At 39.4% G+C, this 24,424-nt stretch overlaps 1 protein-coding gene across 5 annotated transcripts in view; it reads right to left on the reverse strand.

The window, feature by feature from the left end:
• Positions 1-24,424, reverse strand: part of Vps52 (vacuolar protein sorting 52) — a 106,167-nt gene that overhangs the window by 60,509 nt on the left and 21,234 nt on the right. For 4 of the 5 annotated variants that reach the window (XM_090370465.1, XM_090370464.1, XM_090370468.1 and 1 more), the window contains 3 exons: positions 16,279-16,392; positions 14,593-14,654; positions 88-238 (listed from right to left, as the gene is read on the reverse strand). In XM_090370465.1, coding sequence (XP_090226591.1) covers positions 88-238; positions 14,593-14,654; positions 16,279-16,392 — 327 coding nt within the window. The remainder of the gene's footprint in view (positions 1-87; positions 239-14,592; positions 14,655-16,278; positions 16,393-24,424) is intronic. The other variant, XM_090370466.1, reaches the window with a different exon arrangement.

Genomic DNA, 24,424 nt, shown 5'->3' on the forward strand with positions numbered 1-24,424 from the left:
TACACCAAAATTGTCTTATTCTTATATCTATTAAGATATTTCTATTATAGGATATGTAAAATTATAAATCTTTCAAATATAATTTACCTTAATCTTTAATTTCTCCAGGATATCCTTCACATCATGGCAGGAACGAGCATCTTTAAAAGACTGCTCTTTAACAAAGGATATTTTGTGATCCAAAACATACAGCTGCTCCAAAAATTCCTTTTCTGTTGCGGACGTTTCTAAAATATGACTATTAAAAAAAAAAAAAAAAGACCTGCTTCACCTAATGTAACTGCAAACATAGTAGATGTTTTCAGTCACAACAAGTTCAGCAGGTATATTTTTTAGATAAAACCATGTCAAAATTAAATTACTGTAATAAAAAAGCTATTATATTTAATGTGATAGGGTTAAATTATATTTAGATAGATGCACAAATCAAGAAGAAAATATGCAATTCAGAATCTGACATACTCTGCATTAAATATGATAAGTTTGAATATTAGGAATGGTAATAACTTTTAAAATAACACATAATAACTTCAACTAAGGCCAAGTTAAAATATATAAAAATAAGTTAAAAAAATAAGAATTTTTATTTTTTTATCAGTAGCCGAGTGGTCAGAAGCGCGAGTGCAGTAGCATATGCTCTTTGAATGGACCAGGGTTCAAGCTCGTGATTGCTAAATACGATTAACATTTGTATTGATTGATTTATTGTAAACTCCACTGACCTGGTGGTCGTGCTGGAGTATAAACAAGTTTTTTTTTTTTTTTATTACTGCAAATTCCATCATTATATGTATTAACATGTAATTTCCATGTCAAGAAAAGTATTTTAATGCATGAACAGTAACAAATACGTTTAATGTAGAAATAATCCATGGATCCATGCTCCCAGGGGCTCACATCTGGTGAGTATGGGCTTGGCACATCCAGCGTCCTGAGCTGGATATCATCATTCTTCTCTCTATCTTGGTGATTCCCTTTTACTATGGATAAAGTAAGGATATACTGCTAGGGATAAAGTATGGATATGCTGCTAGGGATAAAGGGGTGGTTGAGGAGGAGAAGACAGAGAGTGGTAATCAATGGACACTGCTCATCGTGGACTAATGTTATTAGTGGAGTCCCTCAGGGTTCAGTATTGGGTCCATTATTGTTTTCTGTATTTATAAATAATATTGATGATGGTATATCAAGCTTAATGTCCAAGTTTGCAGACGATACAAAGGTTAGCAGGGTTGTTAAGGACACTACTGATGCTATGCTGCTGCAACAGGATCTGGAAAGGTTGAGCAGACAGGCTGAGTTGTTGCTGTTGTTGTTTGGTTTTTAGGAGCATTAGCAACGAAGGCCATATTGCTCCGGGGATATGCGGTGGTCATTCCCTGACCTTTCCGCATCCTCCGTATTTGATGGCTCACGGGCTCGAACCCCGGTCTAATCAAGAAGCATGTGCTACGCACTGCTGCTCCTGCCCACCTGGCTACGGAGGCGCCGATGGGCTGAGAAGTGGCAAATGAAGTTTAACATTGACAAATGTAAAGTGCTACATATAGGAAACAGTAACCCCAGAGCAATGTATCAACTCTGTGGTACTACACTGACAGTGGTAGAGAATGAAAAGGACCTGAGGGTAATTGTGCAGGAAGATATGAAGGTTCTCTGAGCAGTGCAGATGGGCTACAAGAGAAGCTCATGGTGTATTGTCAATGATATACAGGAATTTTTCCAGCAGGGATAAGGATGTGATTATTCCCTTGTATAAGGCAATGGTCAGGCCACACCTAGAGTACTGTATACAGGTCTGGAGGCCTAATTTCAAGAAGGATGTAGAGCTGCTGGAACAAGTACAGAGAATGGCAACAAGATTAGTGAATGGAACAAAGGGATGCTCTTACGAAGAAAGGCTTAAGTTTTGCAAATTACAGTGTCTGGAGACTAGGCACCGGCGAGGTGATCTGATAGAGGTGTATAAAGCCTTAAATAGTTTGAGCATGCTCAATGCTGATGGGATCCTTCCTCTTGCTCAGAATAATCATCTGAGAGGGCATAAATGCAAATTGAGGAAAGACAGATGTAGGAGAGATGTGCGGAAATTTGCCTTTAGCCAGCGGGTAGTTGGTTGGTGGAACAGACTTCCATCCCTTGTTGTGGAAGTTGATAGCCTAAATAAATTTAAGGCTCAGTTGGACAGGTATTTTGAACGAACGGAGGGGTGAAGTGGAAGTTTTTTTTTTTTTTTTTTTGGCTGATGCTGCATAAGCTTGCTTTCTTGCATCATGTGCCTCTACTAATACTAATACTTCTGACTCTCTCTCTCTCTCTCTCGCCTATGTACAGCATAAACCTCAGGCTTCCTTGTACTATATAGCTAATAATAATAATAATAATAATAATAATCATCATCATCAGCCATTTTATTTTCAATCCACTGCAGGATGAAGGCCTCTCCAGCAACTTTCCAGTTCCTTCTGTTTTGTGCAATGGCCATCCATTTACTACCCACCAACTCATGAATTTCATCTATCCATCTCCGCCATTGTCTTCCAGGTTTTCTTCTAGCTCCTCTTGGGTACTATTCTGTTATTTTCTTAGTCCATCTGTCATCATGTCTTCAAGCTATGTGTCCTGCCCAAGACCATTTTAGTTCTTTAGTTTTGATAAGAATGTCCTTTACTTGAGTTTGCTGCCTAATTCATGTGTTTCTCTTCTTATCTAACAGTGTGATTCCCAATATAATTCATTCCATTCTTCACTGTGTAGTTCTCAGCTTCTCTTCCATTCTTTTGGTGAGTTCCCAAGTGTCACTTCCATAAGTCATGGTGGGGAGTATACATTGGTTCTTTATTTTACGTTTCAGACAAACTGCGATATTGCTCTTCAGTATGTGACTATATTTCGTGAATGCTATCCATCCAAAATTTATTCTTCTCTTGACTTCCAGCCATTCATCATTATTAGAGCTAATAACTTGTCCCAGATAAGTATGACTCCACCTTTTGTGTGCAGTCATACTCCACACAAAAGGTGTGGAGTATATCATTACTTTTGTTTTAGCCATATTCATCTTTAGTCCAAAATTCTTACTAACTGTGCATAACTGATTAAGATTTTCCTCTAATTCTTTGGGATCGTGGCTTATGACCACAATGTCATCTGCAAATCGTAAATGGTTTAGGTACTCCCCATTCACATTGACTCCTTTCTGCGACCAGTCTAATCTTCTGAAAGCTTCCTCAAGGGCAGCAGTAAACAGCTTCGGAGATATTGTGTCTCCTTGTCGAACTCCTTTCTCGATTTTAAATTTCCTACTGTCTTTGTCTAGTCTAATAAAGGAGGTAGCACTCTCATATATTTTCTTCAAAATCATAATATGTGGGGTATCTATGCCTTGTCTTTCCAGTGCCCGAAACATTGCCTTATGCTGTATGGAGTCAAATGCTTTTTCATAATCCACAAATGCCAGGCATAATGGTGTTTTATATTCATTTGCTTTCTCCATTAGCTGTGATATTACGTGAAGTTGATCCATAGTTGAGAATCCTGTCCTAAAGCCAGCTTGCTCTTTCGGTTGATTCTCGTCAAGTATTCTTTCTAATCTGTTAGTAATGACCCTTGTGAACAACTTGTAGATGTGGGATAACAAGCTAATTGGTCTATAATTTCCAATTTCTGATTTATCTCCATTCTTATACAGCAAAACTATGATTGCATTATTCCACTGCTTAGGCGTCACACCTTTTCTAATGCATTTTGTGAAGAGCCTTGTCAGTTTTTGTGTTATGTCTCTTCCTCTCAATTTTAACAACTGTACAGTAACTTCATCTTCCCCCGGGGCTTTTTGATACTTCATTTTCTTCCAACGCATGTTCTACCTCACCAGGAAGAATATCGGGTATGTGTTGCTAATTTGCGATCCATCTTCCCCACTGCTGGCATCATTCCCTCGCTCCTTGTATAATTCTCTATAGTAGTCTTCTGCTATATGAATTATGCCCTCTCTGATATTTATAAGTACCTCATCGCTATTCTTCAGTTTAGTATCATTTGTCTTTCTCTATTACTGCTCATGGCTGCTGATTTAAGTCCTTTGTTTTCCCTTAATGCTTGTTCTACTTTTCTTGTGTTAAATCTTCTTATGTCCTCTCTGAGTCTCTTTCTAATGGCTTTGCATAACTCAGTATACTCAATTTTCTCCTTGTCAGTGTTTATCTTGCTCTTCATTTGTCGCCTTCGGTTCATCATAACAAGTGTTTCTTGACTATTTTTTTCTTCTTTGGATTTCTTTTTCCCTATAGGTTTCTTGGGCTTTATCACTTTCAGAAAGTTGTAATGTTCTTCGTCGATATCTTGGTCCTGAGCAGTCTGCAGAAGCTCAAACTTGTTCTTAAGTTCCAGTACATACTGCTTTTACTCCTCTTCTGTTATTTCAGAGACCTTTGTATTATTTACTCGAGTCAGTTTTTTCCTTTCCTTTCCTACATCTATATCAGGTGTACATCTTACCATTCTGTGATCACTTCCAACATTTACCTTATTCAGGACAGTAACATCATTCACGATATATCTTCTGTTAGTGAAGATGAAGTCGATTTCATTAGTTGTTAATCCATTTGGACTCTTCCATGTCCACTTTCTGTTCACCCTTTTCTTGAAAAAAGTGTTCATTACTGACAATCCTTGAGATCCTGCAAATTCCACAAGTCTTTCACCTCTTTCATCTCTTTCACCAATTCCAAAATTTCCTATAGTTCCCCTTTCTGTGCTGTTTTGTCTTTTTCCAACCTTAGCATTGAAGTCCCCCATAATAATAGTGTAGTGGGTTTTCTGCTCATCTAGAAGACTCGATTTCGGTGTACATTTCTTCAACCTCTTCATCATCATGGCTCGATGTTGGTGCATAAATCATTATAACCTTTAGCTTGTACCTCTTAGAAATCTTGAGTATTATTAGTCTTGACACCCTTGGTGACGTACTTTTGAATTCCAAAATGTTGTTTTTTAAATCTTTATGGACCAGAAACCCAACTCCACCTTCACTCCTTTCACTGTTTCCAAAGATGTACAGCAGATTTCCACTTGATAAACTTATAAGTGATTCATTTCTTCTTCTTATTTCAGCCAAACCAATTATATTCCAATTCACATTTTCTAATTCCTTTTCCAGCTCTAATATCCTGTCTTCACCGATGAGCGATCTTACGTTGTAACAGGCCAAGTTCAGTTTCCATGCATGGCAGCCTGGTCGTACCCAGAGATTCTTAGCACCCTCTGCTTTCACTCTGATCCTCTCGCTGCCGTAAGAGGGGGGGGGGGTGAAAGCTGCTGGGGACTGAGGGCCATTTGTTTTGCCATGCTGTCATATGCTGACCAGGCGTTTTGAAGAGAACCACGCTACACGTTCGTTGCCACCTAAGTGACATAACAGGGCTTATCATCGAGAAGGTGTGCATGAGTGGATTTTAGGGAGGCAGGCCAACCGGACTTCTGCTAAATCTTCTGTAATAGAAAGATATTGGATCCATCAGTGTTTTAGACTGTGTCTGATAACACACAGAATACCTGTTCCCTCTAAGCCCCTATAATAATAATAATAATAATGTCCAACTATTCTGACATAAAAAGAAAAACTCTTTCATTGTTACTATTACTTAACTGTTCATTTGTTATTATTGTATTTAAAGCATTTTTATTTCCTACAACTTAGTTTATTTTTTGTGCTACCTTTCTTAAGAGATATCTAAAATCACTTGAATTGTTTTATAAAATTTCACTGATTTAAAATTTGTGTAAAATTTGAGTAAGGAAGAAGAAAATGTTTACAGAATTAAAATTTCTATTTTTATTAATATTACTACATTAATATTTTATTATCCTCAAGCTCCTTATTTTTCACATTTAAGGAGAACAATTTAAGTGACATAGATGTGACTTGAAAACTGTTTGGATTCAAAAGGGCACATGTTAATGAAAAGTTTAAAAAACACTACTTAAAATGTAATTTCCAATATTAACCTCTCCATTTTTAGTAATTTTATTTACTAATAGTTTATTTTAGTAATTAATTTTAGTTATTAGTACTTTTACTGTATCACAGTCAATCCCCAAGTTTCTGAACTGTATATTATTGCAGAAAAAATACACTTACCTAAAATCTTCCTTTTTTGGAGTACTTGGCGAAGTTCTACTTCTAAGAATTTTTTATTATGCTTTCTGACAATTCCTCATAACATTATAATTCTCATTTGAATGTCATCCTTCTTTCCTAGTTCTACTGTGATGTACTGGTTCAAATATTGATATTCTGTTAACTTCTTCTACTACTGTGTTGACTTTTATTTCCTTTCGGTATATTTCATTACAAATCAATATCATGCTTCTCAAACTCTTCTTCAAATCTTGCATTATTTTAGTTTTCCATAATCATTCTTAACCCTACCTTTTACACTTTACTTCTTTAATTCTCTTATTTTCAGCAAAACTTACTTATGACAATATAATTAATAAGAAGAACACACAATAAACTAAATATATGTATAATGCAAGATAAATAATATAGTACTAATTGTAATAGAGGCATGTGACACAAGAGAGCAAGCTTATGAGTTTATGTAGCATCAGCCAAAAAAAAAATTTCCCCAACCATTCCCTTTAAAAGTTTGTCCAGTTCCCCCTTGAATTTAGTTAAGCTATCAACTTCCACAACAACAGATGGAAGTTTGTTCCAGCAATTAACCACCCCCTGGCTAAAGGCAAATTTCAGCACATCTATTCTACAACAGTCTTTCCTCAATTTAAATTTATGCCCCCTTGGGTACGTAATCTAAGCAAGCGGAAGAATCCCATCAGAATTCGGCATTCTCAACCCATTCAAGGCCTTATATATCTCAATCAGATCACCTTGCAGGTGCACAGCCTCCAGCCGCTGCAATTTGCAGAACTCAAGCCTCTCTTGGTAAGAGGATCCCTTCATTCCCCTCACCAGTCTTGCTGCCCTTCTCTGTACACACTCAAGCAAATCTACATCCTTCCTAAAATGAGGCCTCCAGACCTGTACGCAGTACTCAAGGCATGGCCTGACCATTGCCTTATACAAAGGGATAATCAATTCCTTTTCCCTGATAGCAAAATTACTGTATATCATTGACAAAACCCCCATAACCTGCTCTTGCAGCCTGTCTGAATTGCTCAGAAAACTTCATATCTGACTGCACAATTACTCCCAGTTCTTTTGTCATTTTCTACCACCCTAAGTACCACACAGTTGGTACATTCCTCTGGGGTTACTTCTACCCATATGCAGTACTTTGTATTTGTCGATGTTAAACTTCAACTGCCACTTCTCAGCCCATCTACCCAAATTTTCTAGATCTGTTGCAGTAGGACACTGCCATTACTGTCAGTAATGCCAATCTTTGTATCATCTGCAAACTTTGACACTAAGCCTGATATACCTTCATCACTATCATTGATAAATATACAAAACAACAGTGGGCCCAATACCAAACCCTATGGGAAACCACTAATAACATTACTCCACAAAGAGCAGCATCCATTGATTACCACCCTCTGTCTTCTCCCAGTCAACCACCCTTTTATCCATTGTAGCAACTTACCCTTAATACCTTTCTGCTACAATTTGTACAGTAGTCTTCCATGCGCAACAGTGTCAAAAGCTTTCCTGAAATCCAAGTATATGACATCAAAATTATTTTTTGCATCCAGTTCCTTTGTAACCACATCACAGTATCCAATAAAATTTGTCAGACAAGATTTTCCCTTAACAAACCCATGCTGTGTCTGAATTATTGCTGCAGTCTCATCTAGATGATCCTGCAATGCATCTTTAACCAGTGACTCCATTATTTTATCCGGAAGAGAAGTTAAATTAACTGGTCTATAATTACTAACGTCACCCTTCGATCCTCCTTTGTGAATTGGGGATACCTTTGCACATTTCCAGTCCGTGGGGACTTCCCCTGAGTCCAAGGATGCTCTCATAATTATAGCTAAGGGTTTGCTTAGTTCCTTTGCTACCTCCTTTAATATAACTGGATAGATCCCATCCACCCTAGGTGCCTTTCTTATGTTTACCTTCTCCTCTTTGCTCTCAGTTATTACAAAATCATTAAGCACCCTGTTACAATGTGATAACCTTCTGGCATTTTCCTTCCTTAATAACTCCTCATGTGTGAATGTAGATGCAAAATACTCATTTGTTTGCTATCTGAGCAGGATCAGCAACAGTCAAACCATCAATATCAAGTGGACCAATCTGATTCATCCTCTTCCGTTTAGAGTTTATATAAGTAAAGATAATCCTTGCTGTATTTCTTAGCATCTGATTATAGACTAGTGACCTGATCTTAGTGACCTGATTATAGACTAGCTTATATCTGCCATAGACTTCTGTGTTGCCTAGTAATTAATATGCATCCCATGTATTTTTCTTCTCTGCCACGAGTCTCATTAGTTCATTTGACAACCATTTAGGCCTAAACCCTGAACAATATTTCTTAATTGGTATTAAAAGTCTAGTAGCTTCCACAATTAATTCCTTGAATGCTTGCCACTTAGAATTTGCTGTTGGTAACATCATCAGTTGGTCCCATTGTACAGAATTAAAAAGCTGTCTGAGACCACTGTGGTCACCTTTATGGAAGCAAAAACCCTTTCCTTTATCCGTGATGGTAATTATATTTTTAAGTAAATCCCACATCAGTACACTGTGATCAATTACACCTAGTGGTTCCTTTATCTGTAAATTCTTAATACAAGAATGATCCCTGCTGATAACCAGATTAAGAGTATTACCCTCTCTGGTTGCCTCTCAAACATGCTGCTGCAGAAAACATTCATCCAATAAATCCACAAAAGTCTTGCAAGTGTACGAATGACCAACCCACAAGTTCCAGTCAATATTTGGGAAGTTAAAATCCCCCATTATAAGACATTCTGATTTACTAGCCCACTATTTCTCTGTACAATTGTTCATTGTGCTCATTTGAGTCATTAGGCCTATAACACACTCCTACTCTTATTTTTGCTTTCTCAGTACTTAGATTACAGCAAACTGACTTAACTATGTCAACTGGATGCGCTTCCTTAGATTTTATATTTTTCTTAATTAACAGCATACCCCCATTCTCCCTTCCTATCCTGTCTACCCTTTCTGTACACATTGTACTTCCCAAATTCCAATTCTGCATTCTTAATATCTGTGTGACACCACGTCTCTGATATCCCAACAATATCCGCTTTGATGTCTTGACCAGCACTTCAAATTCATCAAATTTATTTACTATACTTCTAGCATTGGTGTATATGCAAGTATACATGCACCTATTCTTATTCTTAGTTACCCTAACACAGCCCACGTATAATGCAAGATCATCTTGATTGGAACAGGGTCATAAGGCAATCACAGCACATAAATCTGTTAAGAGCAGATCATGCCTGAACAATCTGACTAGCTACTACAAGGTCATTACAAACAAACTAGAAATAAAGAATAATTTTCACATCTTATACTTAGGTTTCAGTAAAGTGTTTTTTACTATTCTACATGAAAAACTGTTGTATAAATTAGTAATGGTCATATAGTAGTAGTAGTAGTAGTAGTAGTGGCACTTGATGCAAGAAAGCAAGTGTAGGAGCTTATGCAGCATCAGCCAAAAAAAAAAAAAAAAAAAAAAAAAATCACACCATACCCTCCAATTGCCTGTCCAGTTCCTCCTTAAATTTATTTAACCTATCAACTTCCACAACGACAGATGGAAGTTTGTTCCAGCAATTAACCACCCGCTGGCTAAAGGCAAATTTCCGCACATCTATTCTACATCTATCCTTTCTTAATTTGAACTTATGTCCCCGTAGGTTCGTATTCTGAACAAGTGGGAGGATCCCATCAGAATTCAGCGTGCTCAACCCATTCAAGGCCTTATAGACCTCAATCAGATCACCGCGCAGGTGCCTAGTCTCCAGCCACTGCAATTTGCAGAACTTAAGCCTCTCTTGGTAAGAGGATCCCTTCATTCCCCTCACCAATCGTGTTGCTCTTCTCTGTACACACTCAAGCAAATCTACATCCTTCCTAAAATGAGGCCTCCAGACCTGTACGCAGTACTCAAGGCATGGCCTGACCATTGCCTTATACAGAGGGACAATCACCTCCTTTTCCCTGCTAGCAAAATTCCTATATATCATTGACAAAACCCCATGACCTGCCCTAGCAGCCTGTCTACATTGCTCAGAAAACTTCATATCTGACTGCACAATTACTCCCAGGTCTTTTTCATTTATATAGTGCAATATAGGTCATATAATGCAACAAAAGCCTATGGCTTTTGCTGCACCAGCCAAAAAATAAAATAAAATAAATAATAATAAATTTGAGCAATATGACATTAGCAGCTAGTTATTATTATCATAGCTGTCAACATTTGACTTTTGAAAAGCCGGAGATCAGTTAACTGTAAGCAGGAGAAAAACAATAGATTTTTTGAACAAAATAGGCAAAACCAGAAGCTTATCACAAAAAAAAGGAAAAAAAGAAGAAAAAAACAGAAGGAAAGCAAGAGTTTTTCAGAAAAAGCAGATTTTTTTAAAATCCACACTACACTAGACATTAAATTTCACTGACAATATGCACATTTTATTATTAAATACAGCCAAAAGATTGTTTATCAGAACAGTATTTCAAACATTAGCTTAACTAGAATTATTTAGTCTGTGGATTTCTGTTTGACATCATCTATGATTGCATCAAGAAAAATACTGTTGCAAACTTCATCCTCTTCAGAAATATTGAGTCAGTGTTTTGTTTATAAAAATGGTACCACTGTTTAGATTTGGCCGTTAAGAGCATTTCCGATGCTCTTAAACAGCCACGAATTAGAATGCATTGGAAATGCTGAACCCAGTTCAGATCTCTTTCCCAAGTCATGCTTAACATTCTAACAAGAACTGTTAGAATGTTAAGCATGACTTGGGTAAATTTATTAATGTCAAGATTTCCTGTGCACTTTTAGGTTCCACAGCCAAGTTTCTTATAAATCCTTTCATCTTTCATTTATTGAAAGATAAAAGAATTGCTTCAGAACTAAAATGTGATTATTTTTGGTGCATTTAACACCAGAAATGATCACATTATAGTAATTATTTGATGTATTTTTGCTGCAATTTAAATAATCATACAACATCTAGTATTAGCATTAATCAAGCAAAATGATACAAGGAAGAGAAAGGAGAAAATAAACCCTGAGTTAATTACGATTTACTTGTTTTTAAAAATTAACTATCCAATTCTGCTTTGAACTTTGTTAGGCTTTCTATTTCAACCTCAACAACCTTGGGTGACAACTTGGCAACTTATTCCAATGATCAACAACACACTTCCCAAAGGTAAACTTTATGATATCTAATCCTTTGTTGCTTCCCAAAATTTTTGCACCTTTCCTATTTCACTTGTCAATCTAAATAAACCTCCCTCATTCATTCTACATGTTCTTTTAAGGACCCTAAATACCCCTACCAGGTTATCCCATAGGTGACTAGTCTCCAAGCTCTGTGGTCCACATTTCCTAAGATCCTGCTCAGATAGCAAACAAACTGAATGAATATTTTGCATCTACATTCACACATGAGGAGTTATTAAGGTTTGAAAATGGCAGAAGGTTATCAAATTGTAGCAGGGTGCTTAATGATTTTGTAATAACTGAGAGCAAAGTGAAGGAGAAATTGTTGAAGTTAAACATAAGAAAGGCACCTGGGGTGGATGGGATCTATCCAGTTATATTAAAGGAGGCGGCAAAGCAACTAAGCAAACCCTTAGCCATAATTATGAGAGCATTCCTTGGGACTCAGGGGAGGTCCCCACGGACTGGAGATGTGCAAATGTATCCCCAATTCACAAAGGTGGATCGAAGGGGTGACACGAGTAATTACAGACCAGTTAGTTTAACTTCTGTTCTGGGTAAAATAATGGAGTCACTGGTTAAAGATGCATTGCAGGATCATCTAGACAAGACTGCAGCAATAATTCAGACACAGCATGGGTTTGTTAAGGGAAAGTCTTGTCTGACAAATTTGATAGTATATTATGATGTGGTTACAAAGGAACTGGATGCAAAAAATAATTCTGATATCATATATTTGGATTTCAGGAAAGCTTTTAATGCTGTTGCACATGGAAGACTATTGTACAAATTGGAGCAGAATGGTATTAAGGTAAGTTGCTACAATGAATAAAAGGATGGTTGAGTGGGAGAAGACAAAGGGTGGTAATTAATGGGTGCTGCTCTTCGTGGACTAATGTTATTAGTGGAGTCCCACAGGGTTCGGTGTTGGGTCCTCTGTTGTTCTGTATATTTATCAATGATATTGATGAAGGTATATCAAGCTTAGTGTCGAAGTTTTCAGATGATACAAAGGTTGGCAGGGTTGTTAATGACAGTAATGGCAGTGTGCTACTGCAACAGGATCTAGATAATTTGGGCAGATGGGCTAAGAAGTGGCAACTGAAGTTTAACCTTGACAAATGCAAAGTACTACATATGGGTAGAAGTAACCCCAGAGAAACGTACCAACTGTGTGGTACTACACTTAAGGCGGTAGAAAATGAAAAATACCTGGGAGTAATTGTGCAGTCAGAAATGAAGTTTTCTGAGCAATGCAGACAGGCTGCCAGGGCAGGTCATGGGGTTTTGTCAATGATATATAGGAATTTTGCTAGCAGGGAGAAGGAGATGATTGTCCCTCTGTATAAGGCAATGGTCAAGCCACGCCTTGAGTACTGCGTACAGGTCTGGAGGCCTCATTTTAGGAAGGATGTAGATTTGCTTGAGCGTGTATAGAGAAGGGCAACAAGATTGGTGAGGGGAATGAAGGGATCCTCTTACCAAGAGAGGCTTAAGTTCTGCAAATTGCAGTGGCTGGAGACTAGGCACCTGCACATTGATCTGATTGAGGTGTATAAGGCCGTGAAAGGATTGAGCACGCTGAATTCTGATGGGATCCTTCCACTTGTTCAGATTATGGAACCTAAGGGGGCATAAATTCAAATGAAGAAAAAACAGATGTAGAATAGATGTGCGGAAATTTGCCTTTAGTCAGCGGGTGGTTAATTGCTAGAACAAACTTCCATCTGTCGTTGTGGAAGTTGATAAGTTGAATAAATTTAAGGAGGAACTGGACAGGCATTTGGAGGGAACGGTGTGATTTGTTTTTTTTTTTTTTTTTTTTGGCTGATGCTGCATAAGCTCATACACTTGCTTTCTTGCATCACATGCCACTACTACTACTACATTCCTCATAGAACAATCTTTAACACTCCCAGCCAATCCAGCTGCCATTCTTTGGACCCACTCTGGAAATTCTGTTCATTTTTAAGGTGTGGACTCACTTCTGCATCTGGATATGATACTTCAAATGTGGTCTCAACATTGTTTTATAAAAGGAATTATAATATCCTTCTCCCTACTATAAAAGGTGCTATAGATCATTGTTAGTATACTCTGATCCTTCCTAGCCAACTGGTTACACTGCAAGACAACATGAAGAGAATTTCATGTATCCTTATCGTAACCTCTAATAGTTTTTCTCATCCTGAACTACCTTTACTTCTATATCCCTTAGTCTGTAAGTTACCTCTAGATTTCCTTCCCCAAATGCAACACCTTATATTTAACAGAATTAAACTTCAGTTGCCATCTTTCAGACCCAATGTGTAACCAATCCAAGCCATTCTGAAGCAGCATGGTCTGGTTCATATTATTTATGATCCTACCTACCTTTAAATCATCAGGAAAGTGACAGCTTTCCTTCTCACCTTCATCAATATCAATGAGGAAAATCAGAAACAAGAATAACTTCCAACACTAAACATTGAAGGACCTGCTATTAATCCACTCTGAAGAATGCTCATTTGATTTACCCCATCCCATCTTCTTTCGCTCAGTCATCCCCCAGTTCCATTTAAGGATCTTTCCAGTAATTCCATCATGTTCCTGTTTGTACAGCAGCTTCTCAATGGAAATCAAATGAAGAGCTCTGCTAGAATCTAGCTATACAATACTGAAATTGTTTCTACCATCTAAATGCTTTATGACTTTATCATCATTAGAGCTATTACTAACACTTGGAAGTGTTGGAAAGAGCTCTAACTACAGACTAGATCCCTGGTCTTATAATTTTCATATAACATTAAGAGGAGCAGGAATTTTTTGGCAATAGTTCACATCAGTGAAAATATAACATATTTTACCTATTCTAAAATGCTGGCTATTTAGTAATCTCATAGACATAAGAGAATTACAAATCAGATATGCTCATAGTATATAAATGTTAGGCAATCTCAGGAATTCTGGATGTAAAAACATGGAAAAGGAAGAACTCTTGTCTTAATAATGAGTTGTTATTTATATTGCAGATACAAAATATCTTTGTCTTTTAGACGTTACACGCAGGAAAGATATTTCATCATATATTTGGGTAAATGTAGTCTATTTATGTATGTGTGCATATATGTATTGAAAAAATAAAATAAAAATAAAATAAATATATATATATACACATGTAAGATTTCAAAAATTCTCTTACTTTATCATGCTTTCTTGAACTATCATATCATCCACAAATTGACTGAGTTCTCCCCTCACTGCCTATCATAAAATAAAAGTAATATATAAATAAATTTATAAATGAAAAATCTAATAATGAGCTTTGTTTGTGTATCTCTCTCACTATAAGAGGGACAGATACACACAGATTGCAACTAACATTTTCTTTGAGCAGTCAGGCATTTAAATAACACTAAAATGAAATTTACGGATAGAGAAAATTAAGTCTGGTAATGCATTAGCAAGCTCAAAGATAACCAATCTTGCTAATTAGACAACAAACACATCAAACATTTTATATCTGCAGTTATTTCTAATTTAATTTTGTACCAACATCTCCTTACACTGTGGTTTTCTTGAAAAATATGAAACAAAGAGATTCTATCACACACATTACTGTGATGAGTAAATTTTCCTCCCACCATTTTCAAATATTTTAGCTAACCTTAAAGGGACTAGGAAAAGGGTTTCACTCAGGATCATGGCTCTCCTTCTAAACTTTATCATGCTAGCATTTATCCCTATAATTGTGGCACCTGTCATCCTAAAATTAATGGAAGCACTCCATTAATTCCTCTATTCCAACCTTGGCTCATTCAGTTTGAATGAGTCAGTGTTTACTGTATGTAATTTTTGGTTTATTGTTTGTTAACAGTTCAGTTTGCTGAATGATACTGATCTCTGTTTAAAATTTTAAGCTCACCCCCATCCATTGGTCTGAAGATGGATTTCTGCAGTGGACCTAAATACAATATAAAAAGTTTATCAATTGGGTATACTGGATAGAGGGGTTTATAACTTTACAAAGAAATTTAACGAATTGAATTTATCTATAACATGGGTGTAGTGTTTTGTTAACTAGAAAACTTCTTAAGCTCCTGCATGATGCCCTTTCGTAATTATATTAAAAAGTTTCACCACCAAGAGTAGTATGTATTCTTACCAATCTAATTAGTTTCTGCATAAAAGATTTTTTTTTTTCACCAGTGTATTAAATACTTATGATGATTTCAGTACCTGATATTATATCAAACTTTAGTTTGTTTGTTTGTTTGTTATTTGGTTTTTAGGAGCATTAGCAACTAAGGCCATATTGCTCCAGGGATATGCAGTGGTCATTCCCTGCCCTTTCCGCATCCTCTGTATTTGGTGGGCATGGGCTCGAACCCTGGTCTAATCAAGAAGCGTGTGTGCTATGCACTGCTGCTCCTGCCCACCTGGCTACGGAGGTGCCTCAAATTTTAGTTCAAAATGAACAGCAACTGGTAAGTTTGCCTAATCATATAATAAACAACACAACAATGCTGTGTTTTTAAGATTTACTAGGGGAGAATCACCAGCCATTTAATAATTTAAGTGTTTTATTGTTTGGTATACATATCACAACATTGTATGCATACCCCAATGGTAACTTTGAAACATGGAATTATCCTAGATTCCTATTTGCTTTGGCATTACTCAAGCTGTTTGACCACGTAAGTAATGTAAATTCAACCAAATGAAGAAGAAAAATTTGAATTATCCAAGTTCAAATTAAATAAGTTTTACAATATACTAACACTATGTCATGCCATTTGTGGAATAAAATAAATTCTATAAAGAAGAAAAAAAATTAACATAATATAATACCTCCTTTTAGAATAACAGTGAAAATAATTATACTTACTTGGCGATTTTTTAATCTGATGTTCATTGAAACAGACTGCTGTTGCAAATTTAATATTTCATGGCTAATGCTTCCCAAGTCTGACTGAAAAGTTAAGAGCATTTGTTCCATCCTCTAAAGACATAAGAAAAAAATATACTAAATAAATTATAAGTTCACATAATGGATTTTTTAAAGTTAATATTGAATTAAAAATATGAGGATGTAATGGCATAATGCTATTGCAGGTCTTACTATAGTTCCAAGTATGATATTCTCAGAACTAATGTAAGGACTACAGTATAATAAAATAGCATGTGTGCCCACATAGTTACAATGCTTGGGGATTTCTACACAGTTTCCCTGTACTGTCGGACAAGGGAGGATATCCTGCCAGCGACACAGTACCTTCAACACCTTCTCACTGAGCTAGAAGGGACAAAAATCCTAATTTGTGCAGACATAAATTGCTGCTCTCTGCTGTGGCAGAGCAAAACCCGGGAGCACTGGGGGGGGGGGGGGGGGCAAGAAATGACCAACGTCTAGAGGACTACATAATAAACAGTAACTTAGTCATCCATAATCATCCTAACAATCTGCCAACCTTTTCCAACACCCTCTGGAAAGCCACCACAGATGTAACTTTATCAACCAGACTCTCTGCAGGCTACATCACTGACTGGACTGTGCGGGAGGGATGGACCACTTTTGACTATTGTGTCATTAACTTCAATACGAACAGAACAATAACCCGTATCCCGGTCACAGTACAGAGAGTCCAACGTTATGCCACAGACAAGGCAAATTGGAACCTATTTAAGGAGCTGCTAACTGAAAAAGAGCAAAAACTATGGGCTAAGAACCCCCAAGACCCTGAATGGCACCAATGGGCAGTAACCGATGCAATCATGAGTGCAGCTAATGAAGCCATCAGGAAAAGAAATCCCCTTCCAGGAGCTGTCCCCTGGTGGTCCAGAGAACTTCAGGTACTGAGGCAAGAGGTAAATCGGAAGCAACATATCTTCCAGAGGTTGGTTGGTTGGTTGGTTGGTTGTTTTGGTTTTATTGGCGCATCAGCTACTAAGGCTATAATGCGCCAAGACCAGGTCATTTATAAAAAATTTTTAAACTTTCAGTGACCTAATTAGTTAGGTCACTATGTCAAAATGTACAACACATATATAAAAGAAAAATGTAAAAATTTTATATATGATTAAAAACATTTATTGATTTTAAAAAGCTAAAAAGAGCAGACACGTTGTCATTGTCAGATAAAATCTGACTGAGTGTATATGGCTCAGTCAGATGGTTAAAAGCGGTAAGACGGATATTGCTAAAATCTGAACATTCGATTAAAATGTGTCTAATTGATAAAACTGTGCTTTTGATTTTTGATTTTTGATTTGATAGTTGTTGGCGCATCGGCTTCTGTGGCCATATTGCACCTCCCAAGGTTTTTGCAGTACTTTGATCCAAGCCCAAGGCGGGAATCGAACCCGCGACCTTTGGGTTGCCGGGCAGGTACTTTACCCACTCGGCTAGCCCGGTCGGCCGATAAAACTGTGCCATAAGACTCACACATAGGAGGGTCATCAGCCCTCAGCAAAAAATAATGTGTCAAATGACTATGTCCTATGCGGGTCCGGGCAAGAACAACTTCCTTCTTACGATTCCTGCGCAGACTAGACTGCCATGGTTCAATTACAGGCTTTATTTGATATAATTTATTCGCAGTCTGTCTATTCCACGAATCCTGCCATTGGGAATGTATTTTCTCGTGTATTATTTGCCTGTAGTCTGTATAGGGGACTAACAGGCAGCAATTATTATTGGGAACTGCTGATTTGGCTGCGGCGTCAGCCAAATCATTTCCCCCAATCCCAATGTGGCTGGGAATCCAGCAGAAGCGGATGTCATATTCGCATTCATGGAGAACGTGAATCTTCTGCTGAATGCTAGACAGAACTGGATGAGGATTATATCTCACAGATATTAGAGCCTGTAACATGCTAAGAGAGTCAGAATATAAAATGAACCGTTGGTATTGGTATTTACTAATATGATCCAAGGCTAACTCTACAGCGTGCAGCTCTGCAGTAAATATGCTGCATTCAGAGGGAATCTGCTCTGATATAGTGCTGTCTGTAAAGACAGCAGCAGATCCCACATATGATTCCGACTTCGAACTGTCTGTGTAGACTGGCGCGAAGTCAGAATATTCAGTTCGGTGTGCTGAATGAAGCTGCAGGTAGACACACGATGGAGTGTCCGACTTTCCCCAGTTTCTAAGCGACAAGTCGCATGCCGGGACACGAGCATGCCAGGGTGGAAAGGGTTGCTTTGATGTTTGGGCAACCTTGTCTACCTTGATATTAAGTTCTTTGAGTAGCTCTTGGAAACGAATACCAAAAGGACGATTGGCAGTCTTTCGAGTATTGTATAAATTTTCCCATCGTGGCTCAAAAACGAATGGCCACGTAGGATGGTCTGGCAGGGATTTCAGTTTTAAGGCGTACTTTAGAGACAACTGCTTACGTCGAAGTGATAACGGTGGTTCATTTGCTTCGACGTATAAGCTCTGGACAGGAGATGTTCGAAATGCTCCAGTAGCGATGCGTATAGCCTGATGATGGATGGGGGTCCAGCCACCGCAGGACACTGTCTCGGGCTGAGGAATATACCTGGGACCCATAATCTAGTTTGGATCGCACTAGTGCACGGTAAAGCCGAAGAATGGTACATCGGTCTGCTCCCCAAGATGTAGAGGAGAGCGAGCGGAGAATATTAAGTCCACGTGTGCACTTGGTGCGGAGTTGACGAATGTGATCCAAAAAAGTTAGTTTTTTATCGAATATGAGTCCCAAGAATTTTGTGTTTGCTGCTACTGGAATAGCATTTTGTCCGAGCCTTAATTCGGGTTCAGGATGAAGATTACGCTTGCGACAAAAGTGTACGCAAACGGTCTTCTCCGGCGAGAACCTGAAGCCATTTGCAAGTGCCCAGGAATTCAGACTATCAATGGCTTTCTGCAGTTGTCTTTCAATAACCCTCATGTTGCACGACTGGCAAAAAATGCTAAAGTCATCAACATAGAGGGCACTGTTTACAGTTGGAGGAAGTTGTTCTGTGATGGAATTTATTTTTATGGCAAAAAGCGTGACACTTAATACTGATCCTTGTGGTACTCCCTCCTCTTGGCTAAAGGAGCGAGAGAGTGAGGATCCCACACGAACTTGGAACGATCGATTGGCTAAAAAGTTTTGAATAAAAAAGGGCAGATGCCCTCTTAGGCCTAGGCTATGTAAGTCTTTTAAAATGCCAAATCTCCAAGTTGTGTCATACGCTTTTTCCATGTCAAAGAACACCGACACCAAGTGTTCCCGTTTTAGGAAAGCATCCCAGATGGATGCTTCCATTCTAATAAGATGGTCCAAAGTGGACCGGTTCCTTCGGAAGCCGCACTGGATGCTGGAGAGAAGGTCATTTGATTCTAAATACCATATTAAACGAGAATTGACCATTCTCTCCAGGATTTTGCACAGACAGCTAGTCAGAGCAATAGGACGATAGTTGGTGGTGACTTTTGGATCCTTTCCTGGCTTAGGGAAGGCAAGAACGATTGCCTTTCGCCAGGAGTCCGGAAACTGCCCTTCAGTAAAGATTCTGTTATACAGAAGGAGCAGACAATCCATAGATTTTGGGGAAAGATGTTTAATCATTTCATAATGGATGCCATCTGGTCCAACAGCACTTGCTTTGGAAAGAGTGAGGGCTCTTTTCAGTTCCTCTATAGTGAATGCCCCGTTGTAGGGATAGAGGCCCTTGGTCTTAAAATTAAGTGCTTGTTTTTCTAGTTGATGTTTCAGGACCAGGAACTCTGGGGAATACGAAGATGTTGCAGAGATGTTAGAGAATGTTTCCCCAAGAGAATTAGCTATTGCAGTTGGATCTGCAATAGTGCATCCATTATAATCTAGGATTGAAGAAGGGTGGGATGTATATTTCCCCTTCATTTTCCGGATTTTATCCCAGACTACCTTAGAGTTGGTAGACTGGTTAATAGAGGATGTAAAACGGATCCACGATTCCTTTTGACTCTGACGACGGATGTAGCGTGCTGTGGCTCGTGCACGTTTAAAGGCTATAAGGTTGGTCGTGGTAGGATATCGGCGGAATATCCCCCACGCTTTGTTTTGAGCCTTTTTGGCTGCTGTGCATTGTGAATTCCACCAAGGTTTGGGATATGGTGGAAACCGGGCAGATGTTTTTGGAACAGCATTCGCAGCTGCTTGGACAATATGTTCTGTGATGTACTTAACTGCATCATTGATAGGCTCTTGACTGACTGTGCTAAGATCAAAATTTGCCTGATGTTGGAAGGCAGTCCAGTCAGCCTGATCAATCTTCCACCGTGGTAACCTGAAGGGAAGACATGGTCTCCCACTGTGTAACAAGGTTATCACAGGGAAGTGATCGCTTCCGTATGGATTCTCCTCCACTTCCCAGGTGAGTGAAGGGAGTAGAGAAGGGGAGCAGATAGAGAGATCAATGGCAGAAAAAGTACGGGTAGGCATGTGGAAGAAGGTGTTCGTTCCAGTATTTAGAAGGGAAAGGTCATTGTCATTGAGCATACGCTCAATGACTCGTCCCCTTCCGTTGATGTTAGCACTACCCCACAGGGTAGTATGTCCATTCATATCCCCGAGAAGTAAGAAAGGGGGAGGCAACTGCGTTAGAAGATCATCAAGGTCTGCCTGGGAGATGTCAGTCCCAGGTGGCAAATAGATAGAGCACACAGTTAATAAAAATCCCACCGTAAGGCGAATTGCAACAGCCTCTATGTTAGTTGTAATTAGTAAGGGCTGCACTGGGGTCTGGTTACCCACAAGGATAGCCACTCCCCCATGTACAGAGCCATCCGCAATTCTATCCTTACGAAAAATTGTGGTGTTATGCATCGTGGGATCGTCATTTGCCTTTAGGTATGTCTCCTGCAAGCAAAAGCAAACTGGCTCGTGCTTTTGCAGGAGGGCCTTGATGTCATCTATATTTCGACGGAATCCACGACAATTCCATTGTAGGAATTTAGCCATTATTTTGGCTTGGTGGGTCCATCAGGCGGCTTCCGAGGTGCTGAGGGCTTACTTTTATCAGTCTTGGGTCTATCTTTTTTGGGGAAGAATGGACGCTGTCCCGTGTCCATTTCTTCCTCCGCAAAGAGTTCCAAGACTGAATCTTCGGGTATCTCCTTCTGCTCGAGATCCGTCTTTTCTTGTGTACTAGGGGGGACTTCCCCTTTTTTATTCTTATCTTTCATAATTATCTTTGTTGCTTGTGGAGCATTAGGAGGTACCGATATAGGAGTGGCAGCTGATTGGTCCTTCTGTGCAGGTTTTTGTGAGCTTAAGAGATAACGCACGATGGGAGTGAAAGACTCCTTTGGAGGAATGGTCATGTCCGTCTGAGTTCCGACGGAACATCTCCCTGCTACCTTCTGGGCGTAGGTAGGTTTGTTGATATTCAGGGGTTTGACCGATTTCCTTGCCTCCTGGTATGATATATTTAGCTCTGCCTTCAGCCGTTGAATCTCTTTTTCTTCTTTCCACCTCTGGCATGCTCGTGAGTAGGCCGGGTGTTCGCCTTCACAGTTAATACAGGTGGGTTTTGCGGCTGAACATGCTGTTGTTTCGTGGTCCTTTGCACCGCATCGAGCGCATGCAAGGACTCCGCGGCAGGCCATTTGAGAATGTCCGTACTTCTGGCATTTAAAACACCGTAAAGGATTTGGAACGTACGGACGCACTGAACAGTTGATGTATCCAGCTTTAATCTCGTCAGGAGGTTTAGGAGAGTTAAAAGTCAGGATAACGCTCCTGGTTTTAACAATTTTTCCATCCCTTCTCTTGACGGCAATGACTCCCTGTGGTTTTAATTCGGAGCAGATTTCCTCCTCGGTTACGTCGAGAAGGTCCCACTCCGAAATGACACCTCTCGATGAATTGAGTGTTCTGTGTGGTGTCACTGTTATAGGGATACCTCCGATTGATGTTACTCGGAGTAGATGTTCCGATTGCCTGTCATTTTTAGTTTCAATTAAGAGGTCTCCAGAACGGAGCCTCTTAACTGATTTGGGTGAACCTGCTAACCCGTCTAACCCTTTTTGTATAAAAAAGGGCGACATTTTACCAATTGTTGTCTCATTGGTAGAATGCATAATTAAGAACCTTGGGACTGGCCCTGATGGTAGTTCGGTTCGCTGCCTCTTATTAGCAATAATGCTATCTGGATCTTTGTCTATGGTTTCAGATAGGGACCGGGTTGGGGCCCCTGAAGAAGTTAGTTTATCAGGATTCATGTAGTTTATTAAATTGTTCAGTGCCCGGGCTCCCCACCCACCACGGAGCCCAAAGGGACGCCCACTACCCGGCATGCAATAAATGCGCTCGGGAGTGGGACGCCAGGGCTACCCAGACACTATACCCGCACCGCCGCCAGCCTGAATCCTGTCCCTCGGACCGTGAGGGTAGGGGCGTGGCATTGACACGGTTGACCCTCGCAGGCGAGCCTACTAGCCGATTGATCCTAGCCGGGCCTTCCAGGACCACCCGTCTTGTCGAAGCAGGGGCCAAAGTGGTGTATTGAAGCTGGGCCCCTCAACCACCAGGATCCCCCTTTCCGAATTTCCACGGGTCGCAGCGCACGGCAAACACGCCGGATTCCATTGATGTAAGCCTGGAACCTGGGCTGTGGGCGTTGGATCCCAGTGACGCTAGTCTGGAAGTCCAGCAGCGTCACTGGGAGGTCCCCTCACCACGTACAGGTGCCCACGTCGAGGGGTCTTCCAGAGGGTAAGGAGGACCTGGCCACCTGCAGAAGTTGAATATCTGCAGCAACAATACTGTGAGACCAGGAATGACTACACAACAATGATCAGGCAATGCAAAAAGCAGTCCTCGGAGCACCTGGTCTCAACAATAGGAAACATTGACTCCTGGGGAGTTTTTAAAAAGTGACAAGAAACAAGCTCTCCAGTAGCGAGGTAACACAGTCAACGAGAACCCCACAAGGGCTAATGACCACCACCTGGGGTGATTCAGTTAGTAAAATCCTCAATGCCTTATTCAAACAACTAGTTGAACAAAATTCTCCTGAACAACAATAGATCTGCTTAGACAATGAGAACTACCACTCTACCTGGATGGAGGACCCTTTCACCATAACTTACCTCCATCTCGCAGTCAACAAGATAAGAAACAGGAAACCCCCCGGACTTGACCTGACAGAACCAGAAATCATGAAAAAAGTAGCAGAACATACCCCAAACCTACTTGTAAACCTCTATAACCACTGCCTACAATGGGGGTGGTTTCCATCAGACTGGCAGATGGCAGGCATCCACCTAATTAGGAAGAATCCTTTTAAACCTAAAGAACTTCTTGATCCATATAGGCCCATTGCCCTACTCTCAGTGCTGAGTAAGGTGTTTGAACATCTACTCTGTCAAAAAATAGACGACCATTACAGTATGTTAATTGTCTGATGGCACCAGGAGGTTTCCCCCATGACCACTACAGTGCTGCACAGATGCCTGCTGAGGGCTGATGACCCTCCTATGTGTGAGTCTTGTGGCACAGTTTTATCAATTAGACACATTTTAATCGAATGTCCAGTTTTTAGCAGTATCCGTCTTACCGCTTTTAATCATCTGACTGAGCCATATACACTCAGTCAGATTTTATCCGACAATGACAATGTGTCTGCTATTTTTAGATTTTTAAAGTCAATAAATATTTTTACTCGTTTATAAAATCTACATTTTTCTTATACTTCTTGACATAGTGACCTAACTAATTAGGTCACTGAAAGTTTAAATTATTTTATAAATGACATGGTCTTGGCGCATTATAGCCTTAGTAGCTAATGCGCCAATAAAACCAAAACCAAACCAAACCAAACAGATGCCTGCTCAAATCAATATGGCTTCAAATCAGGAAGATCAACTGTCGACGCATTGGAAAACCTCATCAACACAGCCAAAAACTGTGACAAGAAATACCTCCTAGTTATCTCAGTCAACTTCGCTGGGGCATTCAACACCCATTGGTGGCAGAGCATCCTCAGCCGACTGCGATAAGCACAACTCTCTAACAACCTCTATAACTGCATA

This window comes from Mastigoproctus giganteus, chromosome 3 (assembly GCF_048544385.1).
Source record: "Mastigoproctus giganteus isolate SK-2022 chromosome 3, ASM4854438v1, whole genome shotgun sequence".
Classification (NCBI taxonomy): domain Eukaryota; kingdom Metazoa; phylum Arthropoda; class Arachnida; order Uropygi; family Thelyphonidae; genus Mastigoproctus; species Mastigoproctus giganteus.